Source organism: Oncorhynchus clarkii, chromosome 10, assembly GCF_045791955.1.
Source record: "Oncorhynchus clarkii lewisi isolate Uvic-CL-2024 chromosome 10, UVic_Ocla_1.0, whole genome shotgun sequence".
NCBI lineage: Eukaryota > Metazoa > Chordata > Actinopteri > Salmoniformes > Salmonidae > Oncorhynchus > Oncorhynchus clarkii.
The window spans coordinates 36,720,709-36,735,932 of record NC_092156.1 but is presented as its reverse complement, the minus strand read 5'-3'; the positions used below and the strand labels follow the sequence as shown (position 1 = coordinate 36,735,932).

The 15,224-nt window shown below is 43.3% G+C and overlaps 2 protein-coding genes across 4 annotated transcripts in view; both read right to left on the bottom strand.

The window, feature by feature from the left end:
- Window positions 1-11,140, bottom strand: part of LOC139418409 (connector enhancer of kinase suppressor of ras 2-like) — a 51,484-nt gene extending 40,344 nt beyond the window's left edge. For 2 of the 3 annotated variants that reach the window (XM_071167814.1, XM_071167815.1), the window contains exons 1-2: window positions 10,801-10,944; window positions 2,208-2,371 (exon numbers count right to left, since the gene is read on the bottom strand). In XM_071167814.1, coding sequence (XP_071023915.1) covers window positions 2,208-2,371; window positions 10,801-10,867 — 231 coding nt within the window. In that variant the 5' untranslated portion in view covers window positions 10,868-10,944. Of the gene's footprint in view, window positions 1-2,207; window positions 2,372-10,800 lie in introns of all 3 variants that reach the window. The other variant, XM_071167813.1, reaches the window with a different exon arrangement.
- Window positions 11,141-11,540: 400 nt separating this feature from the next.
- On the bottom strand, window positions 11,541-15,166 carry LOC139419537 (TLR adapter interacting with SLC15A4 on the lysosome-like). Its single transcript, XM_071169501.1, has 3 exons — window positions 15,047-15,166; window positions 14,634-14,771; window positions 11,541-14,472 (listed from the first exon to the last, which is right to left on the bottom strand). Exons 2-3 carry the CDS (start codon window positions 14,761-14,763, stop codon window positions 13,796-13,798), a joined length of 807 nt encoding a protein of 268 aa, XP_071025602.1. The 5' UTR covers window positions 14,764-14,771; window positions 15,047-15,166; the 3' UTR covers window positions 11,541-13,795.
- Between the last annotated feature and the right edge of the window lie 58 nt (window positions 15,167-15,224).

Genomic DNA, 15,224 nt, shown 5'->3' with positions numbered 1-15,224 from the left:
CAGTCGACCCACTGTAGAGGAAACACACCATTATGCTGCTAGGTGGTGGTGAGCACTGACCAGCTCAGCCATTTCCCTGCTACCTTCCTTTCAGTGAGCCATTCAGGCAGAGAGAGACGTCACTGCATGGAGGGGACACTTTCCTCTGGTGGCTGTAATGTCTTTTGTAATTTGGTGGGAGCAAAATCCCTATTACATCAACAACTCAGCAGCAGAGCCCTGTCTGTCTGTCTGTCTGTCTGGTCACTGCCGACTGATGAACAATTATCTAACTCCCAGCAACAACCGACCCTCAGTTTGATGTCAAAGTGAGTCAGCGGTCACACTGACACTAAGCCTGTATTGTCTTTCAATCCATCACACTCACATAATCAACCCAGGAAAGATAAATTAATTTCAACAATTGATTTGCAGAGAGTCTTGTCTTACACAAGCAGAGCAGAGGGACTGAGACCTATTCAGCATACATCCGTTTTGGTCAGGCCACTAATAAGGCAGTGTGTGTGTGTGCGTGTGCATGACCACGTCCATGTCCTGTCTCTCCTGTCCCCTCCACCTGTAGGTCTCCTCCAGTACAGTCATTACTCATGTCAGCCTCCTCTCAGCAGAGTGACGCAATGTTCAGCTGTAGTGCATTTTGCCAGGATCAATGGGGACATGTCCCAGCATCCAATGATAATCACAGCACATCACTATAATGGAGATGGGATGCAGAACACACACTATACTGTCTTAGCACATATGCACATGTTCACAGACTCATACACACACGCTCACACAGTCGCAAACTTATACTATAGCCCCCTATGTGAACATAAAGGAGGAACATTCTGCTCAACATTCACACACATTCTGACACACACACCCAGGCAGCCCCCATCAGACCATCTAATTAACAGACACAGATTACATGTGTGTGGTTGTCTGTGTGGAGATGTTGGGTCTCAGGCAGTCCAGGCACTCTAATGATGTTCTGCTGCAGGCCGCTCTGTCACAGGGAATCACACACTAACCTCAGCTAGCTCCACACACACCTCACACACAGGCAGCCTCTCACACACACACACGCGCACACACACACTCCCTCCCAGCTGCTGCTGTCTAGGCCTATGGATCTATTATCAGACACTTCCTCAGCCCATCAGAGAGGACGTGTGCTGTGTGGCCCCTCTCTGAATCAGTCAAGTTAATACAGAGCTCTTAGCTCGCTCTAACAGGGCTCTTCCCATGCCCACGCCTGATTCTCTCTGTATGAGTCATCATACACCAAGACTAACGACACCCATTACATGCCTCCCTTACTGATGCACACAGCACAGGCTCCTCCCGCTCCGCCTCTAATCAGCACAGGCTCCTCCCGCTCCATCTCTAATCAGCACAGGCTCCTCCCGCTCCATCTCTAATCAGCACAGGCTCCCCCCGCTCCACCTCTAATCAGCCTTGGCTCCTCCCGCTCCACCTCTATCAGCATAGGCTCCTCCCACTCCACCTCTATCAGCACAGGCTCCTTACACTCCACCTCTATAAGCACAGGCTCCTCCCGCTCCACCTCTAATTAGCCCAGACTCCCCCCGCTCCACCTCTAATCAGCCCAGACTCCCCCCGCTCCACCTCTAATCAGCCTTGGCTCCTCCCGCTCCACCTCTATCAGCACAGGCTCCTCCCACTCCACCTCTGTCAGCACAGGCTCCTCCCGCTCCACCACTAATCAGCACAGTCTCCTCCCACTCCACCTCTATCTAGGAAAAAAGGATACAATTCACCAATGAATCTGAATTAGCCTTTAGCTCCAACGGACACAAATCATCGCCGCGACTCTGGCCCTAGCCTCAGCTCTACCTCTCTAGACCTGGTCACTGAGCACTGCTGCTGCCTCTCTCCTCTACTCCTTGTTACTCAGCAGATAACACTGATGACGGCTGTAGATAATAAAGCGACACTTTCTACTGACCTTTTATTGTCTTCAATCTTGTCTGTCATGCCTTGTCTCTCAAACGATGCACAAACAGATCTAGCAACTAGGCTAGCTGGACATCTCCTGCACGTCCACCGTGTTTCTCTAGTTGGAGCACTGGCTTGGTTGCACTGGAAGGCATCGATAGTAAAGTTATTCTGTCATGTCCGCAAACAAGAGGTCTAACTCTACAGCCCTTTGCCCTGACCATCTCTCCTGACTCCAGCCCTGCATGTCTAGATGAACTCCTCACCAGGGCACAGAGTAGGTCCACAGCCTCCAGGATGAGCTCCTGGTGTCCGATGCGGGTGACCCCCAGCTCCTCCAGCTCCTGGTGGGTGATGTGGAGAAGCTGCTCCCCGTTGATCTTCTCCCTCTCAAAGTTTTTTATGTACTGCTGCAGACAGTCATCCAGGCCTGCATGGGGGACACACAATGAGGGGGGAATCTATGTTAGGCACACCTTTGTTCTAATAGTATGTCTTTGTCTCCTTTACTGTCAACATCTAACTCATTCACTAGGTGTATGGAATGCAGATTGTGCTGATTTATTTTGATTTATTTAAGTTTGAAATATACCATGAAAGCTATAAATATAACAGAGTTGTATAAAGTGCTGTGTGATTGGCAGATTCAGACTAATTGCTGAAAAAAAAAAGATTTGTAACCCCTACCAGGCTACTTTGACTCTAAAAACTCATTTTCCAATTCAGTCATTTTTTGTGTTAATTCCTACATAATACCAGAAGCAGGCTTTCAACCATTCACGTTTCAACTCCAGAGAACTGAACAGAACCAGTCTACCAGTTGAGCTACTCTTTGTGTAGAGCAGAACATACCGGGGGAAGAGAGAAACGGGACTAGTCTAGGAGATAAACCACTCTCACCACAGCGTATTAAAGCCATCCTTATCAGAGCACAGCAGAGCCACACAGACACACAGAGTCCACTGCAGCATTCTGTGTTGGAGCCATGTACATCGGGCCAGGCGGCAGAGAGAGAGAGAGAGAGAGAGAGAGAGAGAGGAGCCCAGAAAGCAGCAGAGCAGACTAGCAGAGTCTCGGCTTTCAACCACAGCATCCATCCATGGCTCCCGGGAGATGACTCATCTCCAGCCACAGAGCATATTGGAGCAGAGCAGGCCACAGCACAGAGCTGACCCACATTACACACAGCGGCTGGGCCATGTCAACACACCAAAGCCCAGCACACATACATCCATGGCCACAGGCATTCAACAGGGGCCAAATTAGCCAGCTTGATGTTGCCTAGGTAGATCAAAGGATGATACATTCAGAGCCATATACAGATGACTCAGGGTACATCTATTCAATACTGACCTCGATCTATACAGTCTGTATAGTCAGGCAAATCATCTGAACTATGTTCCCCATTTGTATGTGGCGAACACTTGTCTTGCCGTCTTGTGTGCTGCTGCCCCGACCTCATTCTAAGTAACAGAATCGAGGCTCAATACAGGTCCTAAGAAATGTTTCTCTGAGCACACAGTGGCCTTGACATAAAAATGGATGGCCTTGTGTGTGGGTGTGTTTGTGTCTCCACAGTACGTTCGTGGGAGTGAAATTTGTGAAAGCATGTGCGTATGTGTGTGTGTGTGGGGGGGGGGGTGTTTGTGTATGCATGTGCATTTGTGTGTGTGTGGGGGGGGTTGTTTGTGTATGCATGTGCATTTGTGTGTGTGTGTGGGGGGGGGGTTTGTGTATGCATGTGCATTTGTGTGTGTGGGGGGGGGGGGTGTTTGTGTATGCATGTGCATTTGTGTGTGTGTGTGGGGGGGGGGGGGGTGTTTGTGTATGCATGTGCATTTGTGTGTGTGTGGAGGGGGGGGGGGTTGTTTGTGTATGCATGTGCATTTGTGTGTGTGTGGAGGGGGGGGGGGGTTGTTTGTGTATGCATGTGCATTTGTATGTGCGTGCGCACGTTCATGCATCCATATACAGTAATGATCATCAATGGCTGCCCTTGACACATGTCGTGTTTGCAGTTTCACATGTGGAATAGCTGTTTTCACATGTGAAGTCATATTTTCACATGTATTACATTTAAAGGTCACATGTTAACACCACCTCTTCACATGTGAAGAAGAGAAAAATACAGTTGCACATGTGAAGAAGAGAAAAATACAGTTGCACCGTTTCACATGTTAGAAGACTCCACATGTGAAAATCTCACTTTCACATATGGAATTGCATTTTAACAAGTAGAAAAGAATCACGTGAAAATCTAATTTGTAGTTTCACATGTGAAAACCATTCACATGTGAAAATCTAATTTGCAGTTTCACATGTAAGAAACCAGCACATGTGAAAATCTAACTTTCACAGTTGGAAACTTACATGTGGTGTTGAAATAGTGTTACTCACCAAACATGAAAAGGTGGTGTTAACATGTTGCAGTAGCAATGTTTCCACATATGGCATTGAAATGTATGTAATGCCATTCTGTAAAAAGTTAACTAAGCCTACCAGAGTATAACAAATGAAGTGCGTTAAAAACATGTTTTTAAAATGATTTCTGAGCCATTCATTTGGAGTGTTACTGTTACTGCAATAACATGATAAGAATATTCCTGGAAAATGTGGGATAGGTGCAACATAAGACAAAAAATGACAAGGGTTTGAGTGAGAGGACTAACTGGTGTCTCCAAGTGGCCACACAGCTCTCCAAAGTGTGCATAGCTCCTAAGTAATTTCAATGCACTTTAATGACTTAAAGAAGAGTCTTCAACTATACAGTTATTTTTTGAGATCTCCTAGCTGTAGCGTTGAGGAACTAGGGCAAGCACACTTGTAGTTGTTTTGTTTGGAACACAACGCTGCATGCCCGCGATCATACAATTACTTTTGTTGTTTACGCAACCCACAAATGGCCCATTATAAATCTGGGTCAAGTGGGCATCATTTGAAAGCTTATTGTATTGCCAAAATGACTAGCTAAGTTATAAAATACGACCTTGCAGTGTTGTTCTTTCACAAGGCAATTCAGAGAAATATCGTAATTTTGGTGCGTGTTGAAAAGAGTAATGAGTTAATTCAGGTGTGTGTTCCTTTGCGAATGTTCTTGACAATATACAAACATACGCTAATTCTGTTCAAAACAAGCCAGGGTACCACGCCATGTCACCTTGTAACTTTACATCAAACATAGTGATCATAAACGTTGATCAAAAATGACATTGACATTTTACCCAAGGGAATAATCCAGAGTCCTCAATACCCTCAAAAACAGGTCAGTCCCTCCCTCTTACTCTCATTGGCATTGAACCTATTCTCACACACAGATAATTGTGGTTATGAAATAGATGAGGTACAGTTCAATTAGTTTGCCAACTGCCCTACCTTGATCCACAATGTTGGAGCGTAGTATGAATGCAAGACATGAATTACCAAGGCAGGTTCGCTGTCCATGGTGCTAGTTTTTCATGAACGCATCAACTGGTGTATTGGTGTGTGTGTGTGTGTGCGTGCCATGCTGTGCCTACCTGTGTGTGTAGTGTCTAATATATAGACACTGTTCATTGTAACAAGAAGTGTAAAGCCATAATCATAGTATTACATAATCACAATGACATGAATTGAATTATATGGAAATGTGAAGTGCACATTTAGTCAGGTTTTTGGCTTGCTTGTATGACATCAAAGCGGTATTTATTATAATCCTCAACGTCTCATCTTTCAAAGTACATACTAAAGTTGCCCAATTAGCCGGAGGGATGGAGGTTACTTCTTGTCGCGTGCGATGCTCAAATTCAGAACAGCTGTCAGTCAAAACCAATTATGTATATAAACCCTGGATGACTAACAGGGGGCGCTGTATTGAAACCACTGCGCAGCCACCTTGGTACTCCTACTCCATTGTAAAAAAAAAGATTTCCGAAGCTATATAAATGCATTTATGAATGTCTACATTCATTTTTGACACATGTATTCTATTACAGAAAACGTAATGCAAACTTTTAAATTATATTATGTTAGCTAAACATAAAAAAATACAAAATTACATTCCTTATTTTTTTTGAGAGTACTAATGTTACTGTCCCCAGTACAGCAAATAAATACTTAAATACATGTAATTCCTATGGAGGACTGCTCTTACTTGGGAGTGCCAATATGGCCGACTTGTGTTTTCAGCGTCTCTCAATTGCCAATACATAGCAACGCAATCTAGGGTTCATACACATCATTAGTCAAAACCCATACAGCGCTGTGAAGTGAAGAGCCTGAACTCTGACGTAATTTAAAGCATGTTACTGTACAGCAACTGCGTTTATCAGTGCTCATACCTGCAATTTTCAACCCGTATATATGTGTAAAGGGCTACCATGTTAAAACTAGCGCTATCTTGCCAGTTAACTCAAGTTCACTTTTTGTCATTTTTGGGCACTTTTTTATTGCATTGTCTGAAAGCGTTCAAAATTCACTGAAAACATCCAAGATACATAATCTATACAACAACAAAAAAACAATGTGAGGTTAAAAAAAGTGTGTTTATAAATTTACCTGATTTTGCTTACTGTTACTTTGGACAAATCAAATATGTCAATATGCAATTAGTCATGATTAATCACATCAAATACTGCAATAAACTCAATTATATTTTGTATCAATTGACAGCCCTACTTGACATTAAAATGAGAAAATGCACATGAAAGAGTAGTGGTTTCTCATGGCGACTTCAATAATGGGTATTGTCCCTCTTGGTCTAATGGTCAACATGTTGGCTTCTCCCATGGGAGATCGGGGCACTAATGTCCATCCAGCTGAAAATGAATATGTGAAATATATAATATCACAGGTCTCCCATGGGAGCAGCCAACATCCTGACCACTACAGTGCATTCGGAAAGTATTCAGACTTCTTCCCTTTTTCCACATTTTGTTACATTTAAAGCCTTGTTCAGGTGCATCCTGTTTCCATTGATCATCCGTGATATGTTTCTACAACCTGATTGGAGATCACCTGTGGTAAATTCAATTGATTGGACATGGTTTGGAAAGGCACACACCTGTCTATTTAAGGTCCCACAGTTGACAGTGCATGTCAGAGCAAAAACCAAGCCATGAGGTCGAAGGAATTGTCCTTAGAGCTCCGAGACAGGATTGTGTCAAGCCACAGATCTGGGGAAGGATACCAAAAAATGTCTGCAGCATTGAAAGTTCCCAAGAAAACAGTGGCCTCCATCATTGTTAAATGGAAGAAGTTTGGAACCACCGAGACTCTTCCTAGAGCTGGCCGCCCGGCCAAACTTAGTAATCGGGGGAGAAGGGCCTTGGTCAGAGAGGTGACCAAGAACCCAATGGTCACTCTGACAGAGCTCCAGAGTTCCTCTGTGGAGATGGAATAACCTTCCAGAAGAACAACCATCTCTGCAGCACATCACCAATCAGGCCTTTATGGTAGAGTGGCCAGACGGAAGCCATTTCTCAGTAAAAGGCACATGTGAGCCCACTTGGAATTTCCCAAAAGGCACCTAAAGGACTCTCAGACCATGAGAAACAGAATGTTCTGGTCTGATGAAACCCAAATTGAACTATTTGACCGGAATGCCAAGCGTCACATCTTGAGGAAACCTGACACCATCCCTATGGTGAAGCATGGTGGTGGCAGCATCATGCAGTGGGGATGTTTTTCAGCGACAGAGACTGGGAGACTAGTCAGGTTTGATGGAAAAATGAACAGAGCAAAGTACAGAGAGACCCTTGATGAAAACCTGCTCCAGAGCGCTCAGGATCTCAGACTGGGGTGTAGGTTCTCCTTCCAACAGGACAACAACCCTGAGCACACAGCCAATACAATGCAGGACAGGCTTTGGGACAAGTCTCTGAATGTCCTTGAGTGGCCCAGCCAGAGCCCGGACTTGAAACTAATTGAATCATCTCTGGAGAGACCTGAAAATAGCTGTGCAGCAATGCTCCCCATCCTGCCTGACAGAGCTTGAGAGGATCTGCAGAAACGAATGTGAGAAACTCCTCAAATACAGGTGTGCCATGCTTGTAGCATCATACTCAAGAAAATTAAAGTCTGTAATCGCTGCCAAAGGTGCTTCAACAAAGTACTGAGTAAAGGGTCTGAATACTTATGAAAATGTAATATTTCAGTTTTAGAAAAATAGAAACCTGTTTTTGCTTTGTCATTATGGGGTCTTGTGTGTAAGTTAATGAGGTGGGGAAAAACGATTTAATCAATTTTAGAATAACAAATGTGGAAAAAGTCAAGGGGTCTGAATACTTTTCAAATGACTCTATGTGAAATATCATACGTAGGCTATGTTTTTCCTACTTGACATTTTTCCCATGTGATTTGTTCAGGTGAAGATACATGTGCAACGTTGTTTTCCGAAAACCACGTGTCTGACTCGTGAAACTTTCACATCATTTTTTTTTCCATATGTGAATTTGTTTTCATGCTTTTCTTGTAAGGGGGCTTTCATTTGATAGCTTGCCGCATGTGGAATTTCCATTCTGTTGCCTTCCTCTAGCTATCAAGGCTCCATGGCAACAGTTTCCTGGTGACCAAGAGGCAAGCCCCCTTGAAGAAGTGAATTATTCGCAGTATATTTCTTCATTTTTGCCCTCAGACCTATCACAGAATGAAATACAACAGGTATATAGTATTCATTCTAAATGACATCGACATTTTACCCAAAGGAATAATCCAGAGTCCTCAATGCCCTCAAAAACAGGTCAGTCCCTCCCTCTTACTCTCATTGGCATTGAACCTACTCTCACACACAGATAATTGTGGTTATGAAATAGATGAGGTACAGTTCAGTTAGTTTGCCAACTGCCCACCCTGGTCCACAAAGTTGGAATGTTGTATGAATACAAGGCATGCATTACCAAGGCAGGTTCGCTGTCCATGGTGCTAGTTTTTCATGAATGCCTCAACTGGTGCGTTTAGTGTGTGTGTGTGTGTGCGTGCCATGCTGTGCCTACTTGTGTGTGTAGTGTCTAATATATAGACAATGTTCTTTGTAACAAGGAGTGTAAAGCCCTTATTATATAATTACATAATCACAATTATAGAATCTCTATTGCCCTAATGATCTTTTTTTTTTGAAAATCAGGTGACAGTTTCCCCTCATGACGGTGTCCACTGGCCACCTTTCAAAAACCACTCAAGAACAAGAGATTAAAAGCAACCAATAACACACAGTTTACGGTGTGGAGAGGGTGTGGATATTCTTTGCAGCTGTGGCAGCACAAAGACACTTATCAACTTGCATATCAGCATTCTCTGTGTCTCAGATTGCACATCAGCAACCATTCTGTCTCAAATGACCTTAGGATAGCTATTAGACCGGCTCTGTTCTTTATGTCAGTTCTATTCTACCAGTCTTATAGACTGTCAAGATTTTACTGTGTATTGGCGTCATCCGTTGGCCTACAGCATTGAATATAACAGATGACAAAGATGTCACCTTGCTTATGCACTTTCCATGGTGTTTGGGTTGGAGAATTTGAGACTGAACTGAAGTTCTTCTAGTTGTGTTGTGTATCAGCTGTACAGAAGTTGTGCCGTAGGCGAGCCCTGCCCTGCTGCGAAGGCTGTAAACACATCTGTGACAGCAGCGCCAGAAGCAAGCACGGTTATGCACTTCTGGACTGACACTTGGCTGGCCTAACTACTGTATGTGGGAAAACATATCCCATGTCTGGGTTGACATCACAGCTTCTTTAGTTGGATGACAGTAAATCCTTGTGCCCTGGTGAGAGAGAACATGATCAGATCTATCTCACTTGGGTTTGGTTGTTACAGTAACTAAAAGGTCTTTCTTTTGATCGTCATTCAACCATTTGGATGTATAAGCATTAAGTTACTCATGCTCACCTTTCTTTCCAATGAAGGCTTGTTGTCAATTAGCGTTTCACCTCCAGAATGACAGAAGTCTGCCACTACTAACATAACAGTACACACAATCTGATTATGGCAGGTAATGTAGCGCAACAATTGTTTTGTCATCCACTTGGTCTTACCTAAGGGGTACTTCACCTCAGCTGTGCTCTTAGCCCACACTATATAATAAAAGCAACTATAGGTAGGTATATTTTCTCTCATAGAAATATGAATGTTAAGGCAGATAGTGGAGAACTCTTCAAAACACACTGAACATCGTAACGCCAACCATTTTGAGTTCAGTTAAGGCATATCTTAAAGGTGAAATTGACAATTGTGGTTGCAAAAGCTGCTGTCCAGTTCGATTAGCTTGTAACCTGCAATGTGTTCCTTATCACTACCCACAATGGTGGATTTTTGTAGCAATGTAAATCATAGTCTCTGTCAACGTATTATCAAATAAGGTAGGTTCGCTGTCCATGGTGCTAGTTTTGCAAACGCCTCAATTGATGCCAACACTTATTCAATCTCTGTGTGTGTGTGTGTGTGTGTGTGTGTGTGTGTGTGTGTGTGTGTGTGTGTGTGTATGCGTTAGAGAGGGGGGGGGGCACGCAGTCTTTATGGTATGAGGTAATCTACATGTGAACCTTTTATAGGTAAACTGACTGTTGAACACCTTTACACGTAGCATAATAAGTTGGTCTGAGTATCTGGTTGGTGTTCTACAAATGCGTAGCCTACATCAGGCCAGGGCGATAATTAGGAAAGACTGAATAGCGCGCTTCTACATCAGGGTCGGATACACAAAATGGCACACGATCAATATTTCAATGCAAAGAATAGCAGCGTTTTAGCTCAAATCAGCCCCAATTTATTAAACCACGTATTCAGATAAAATATAACAAATTTACACATATCCATGTTAGTCGCTTCAAAATGTATTCTGTCAGTATCATGCAAATGAAAAGAAACATGTTTTATAATCATTACCTTTCATCCAATCCAGCACTTGCTTAGGTGTCCATTTGCTTATAGGTTCCATCACGAGGGCCATCATCGATGTCTTCAAATCCTTCAAACAAGGACTTGATAGAGCATGAAAATCGGGTGTCGCAAATCAGAAATGTTGCATCGGTATACCAGAGATCAAATAATATAAGTGCACCTTACTGGGTAAAGGCATGGCTGGTGACAGTATCCTGGGTACGGAATGCTATGGTGCAGTCCACGCGCTCACAGAAACGACTCAGCCGCCTCTTTCTCTCTCTCTCTCTCATACACACACACACACACACACACTCAACAGTAGCCTACCTGCCGACCCCACTGTACTGTGTAGAGAAGCGAGTCTCTCTCTGAGTGAGAAAGTCTTTCAACCCCTCCCTCCCCTGCACACCGCAGCATCACATGCTTCATTCCAGAGACACAGGGAATGGTGCAATAATATATAATTACCTGATGCCTTTATAGAGAAACATTGGCAGCTGAACGTAAGGCATAAAAATTAAGCATATTATTTTATTTTTTTAACCTTTTTTATCAGGAATATGTTCACCCCCTTAACTGTTTCCAGTTCCAACCAATATGAGTAGGAACAGAACCGAAGCCATTGTGTTTTAACCAATAGAAACCTAGTGATGCTTGCATCAATGCCTGTATGGGGGGGCATATTAAAACTGGGTCACCCTGCAATTTACATTGAAGTAATGACTCAAACAAAACATGCAAGATACAATTGAATGACAGTCTTTTTTTTCAGTTAGTTACAAATATCTCAGTTACTGTAAAACCACATCATGACAAATGCTGGGGTATGTGCTTATCATTTCTTTCTGATGTTCCCATGTTTTATTATATGGAAAATACACCTTTTGTAGATACTTATCGACCTATAGCCAAAATAACTACTACAACTACAATCAACTATATATGGTGTGAGCACACTACATGATTCTGTTGCACAACACATCATTACAGGCCCTCGAACTTCATTCCACTGAGTCCCACCAGGATATGGTTAATAATTCAGTCCTCACTGTGATGGGTGATGATGACATCTTTCCCTGCTAAGCCTATTACTAACTCTTTGGAAATCTGCCCATTTCTTGTATCTTTATTGAAGTTTCCCCATACGTCTCACTATATGGTGTAAAATGGCATCAAAATTCATAAACATGAACATTTGGTTCTGGTAAATTATCATAGGCATGGGCACCATAATCATTGACCATTACCCACTCCTATGCTGCTCTAACAGTGCCATGCTAATAGTCCTTGGCTTGGCTGGTGTATGACCCAGTGGCTCCCGACAGTGTGTGAAGTGGTGGCATTGGCACTTGCTCCCCACACACACCGGTTTACTGTTAATCCTCTCCCAAGCAGCATATACTAACCATGCTTAAAGTCACTCGATACTGGTTTTCACATTAGATGCACCCATCTAAAATAAAAATGCATGCATTTCTAGCACATGCTATCATATAGTCACACTCACATAAACCTTGCCAGTCATACATCCCTGCCTTTGATGCCTAAGAGGGGGATTTCTGAAATGAAGCTACCCACCTGAGTCATGACATTCACTTGATATGATTGACAGTGATCTAGATCAATAGGCCTCCTCAGAGGTAAAATAACAACCTGTCATGGCTAAACCAGAAAGTGTCTGATATGCACCTTATGTTTAGTATACTTTTATACACTGAGTGGACAAAACATTAGGAACACCTGCTCTTTCCATGACATAGACTGACCAGGTGAACCCAGGTGAAAGCTATGATCCCTTGTTAGTATCACCTGTTAAATCCACTTTAATCAGTGTAGATGAAGGGAAGGAGACAGGTTCAAAAATGATTTTTAAGCCTTGAGACAATTAAGACATGGCATGTGTATGTGTTCCATTCAGAGGGTGAATGGGCAAGAAAAAATATTTTAGTGCCCTGGAACAGGGTATAGTAGTAGGTGCCAGGCGCACCTGCTTGTGTTAAGAACTGCAACGCTGCTGGGTTTTTCACACTCAACAGTTTCCTGTGTGTTTCAAGAATGGTCCACCATCCAAAGGACATTCAGCCAACTTGACACAACTGTGGGAAGCATTGGAGTCAACATGGGTCAGCATCCCTGTGGAATGCATTCGACACCTTGTAGAGTCCATGCCCCAATGAATTGAGACTGTTCTTAGGGCAAAGGGGGGTGGAGAGTGCAACTGAATAGTAGGAAGGTGTTCTTAATGTTTTGTACACTTAGTGTAGTCAATTTCACTACCCATTCAAATGGCCAGTTTATTCTCCACAAGACATGACGGCAATAGCTCAGTGCTTTAGCATATTCATGTATTCTATTCAGTCAGTTGCATCTAAGATTAAAAAGCGTTTCAAATTTGGCAGAGCTTGATATGTTGATCTGACACCGATGTGTGTAATGTGCTTTCTTGTCAAAATGTTATGTGACACTTGCAGTTAACATGCAATGTTTATGTATGACAGCAGGTGTCAATATTTTCCAACTCTTTCTGACAACCAAGATAGCAAAATAACTATTTTTTACTGTTTAGTAATAGTCTGTGGTTATGACAATATAATTTCAGATTTGCAATATCTGTGAGGAATAATTTCTCAGAAACAAGAACCAAGATGCTTACAAGGACTAAGTTATCCCTCACCTTACAGTTTGTCTCCTCTTTGTCCTTCAACTTGAAAGCTTGGGATTGTCTCAGGCTCCCAAGTATTACATTATAGGAACTGGTCGCATTTATGAAGTAGATATTATGGACATTGTGGCATTTTCTAAAGATATTTCTTCTAACAATTCAACAAAATGAAGGGATCTCCATCCCAAACTATCAATTTAATTTACCTATTGAACCGAATGCAATACAACTGACCACCAAGTATACAGATTCAGTACAGAGAAAACGAAACTAAAACTGTAGACCATTGTCAAGTATGTTAGTTGGAGGACAAAGTGAAACTACTGCTGGTTTCAGTTAGGTGGGCTTTCTTCTAGGCTCAGGGTTGGAGATGCGCAGGTTGGGGGAGCTGAAGTGGGAGCTAGCCACGGTGTAGGTGCTAAGGTAGTGGATGACGATGCTCTGGGCCGTACTGGAGTCCAGGCCGTGGTCCTGACAGAGATGCAGGCTGAGCTGCATTACTGGGGCTGGTATCAGGCCCTGGGGAGGTGTCTGGACCAGGTGAGAGCTGCCCCGGGCCAGGCTGTCCTGCATGTGCTGTCTGTACACCTCCAGCAGCTTACTCTCCAGATAGCCATTCAGCATGGAATTGGATAGAGGCTCCCTGTTCAGGGTGATGATGCTGCTGTCCATGACCAGGCAACCCTCATCCTGCAGGGGCTGGGACTCCACCTGCACCCTAGGCTCCACAGGCCCTGTGGGTTCCAAGGCCTCCAGCTCTCCCAGGTCCTGAGATTGAAGAAGTGGTCCTTCGAACCCCTCATTCTCCAGCCGCGGGCTCTCTGAGCTCCTGTTTCCCACATGGTCCCCTCTGAGCTGCAGGTCGGGGTAGTCTTTGCAGAAGGTGGTGCAGCACCAGGAGCGATAGAGCTCCAGGTCACCATAGTCATCACAGTGGCTATTGGGGATGGTGAGGGCATCACTGAGCCTGGTTGTCACTCTAGGATCAGACTGCACCAGACCTTCCATGTTTCCTATGCAGTCAATACACCAGAAGCACATTTAAAAATATGGCAATAAAAAATGAAAACAATTATAAAACATCATACTCATCATATATGAACATTGTAAGATAAAGCATATTCTACTGATCCAGAAAAACATGCAGCATTTCAGACAAATCCCAAATGCTTACCTGACATTGAACCTGGGGTCAGAATTATATTGGGGGCAGGATGTGGTGGACGTTCCTGAGCCTTTGTGGAATGGGGGTCACAATCCTCTTCCCTGTACCTGAAGACTCTGATGAAGGCTTCTCCCAACATGACAACCACTACATAACAATGCAAATTGTCTCAATACAACATAGCAGTAAACCACACCAACTAGCAATTGTTCAATTCAACTAGCAATTTCAATTGTGATTCTCCATAGATTTTATTACAGGACTAGCATTAATCTGGTTCCAGGAAACCACCCCAAATAATCATGTTAGCATGACATAGTCTATCAGGTTCGAAAGATAAATAAATATTTAGATTCTCTTGCCAGGTCACATAAAACATAAAATAGTATAAAACACATGACAGATACTGACAATATCCCTACCTCTGTTTTTATAATAGATGGTGTTCCTTTAGTCTGTCCACTAATACAAGGTTTATAAGTTAGCTACAGATTTCTCTAACTGGTGAGCAGCCACGGTAATGTGCTGTCCCTAATTGTACTGAGCTTCTGAGTAGCAAATGTCAAAAACAGGAAGCATTGTTAGAAATAAAATTAGAAC

Excerpts from the sequence above, each read along its gene's own strand:
- LOC139419537 (XM_071169501.1), bottom strand. The coding sequence starts at position 14,763 with ATGTTGGGAGAAGCCTTCATCAGAGTCTTCAGGTACAGGGAAGAGGAT. Across the intron at positions 14,473-14,633 it reads GACCCCAGGTTCAATGTCAG|GAAACATGGAAGGTCTGGTG; the intron begins GTAAGCATTTGG and ends TTGACTGCATAG.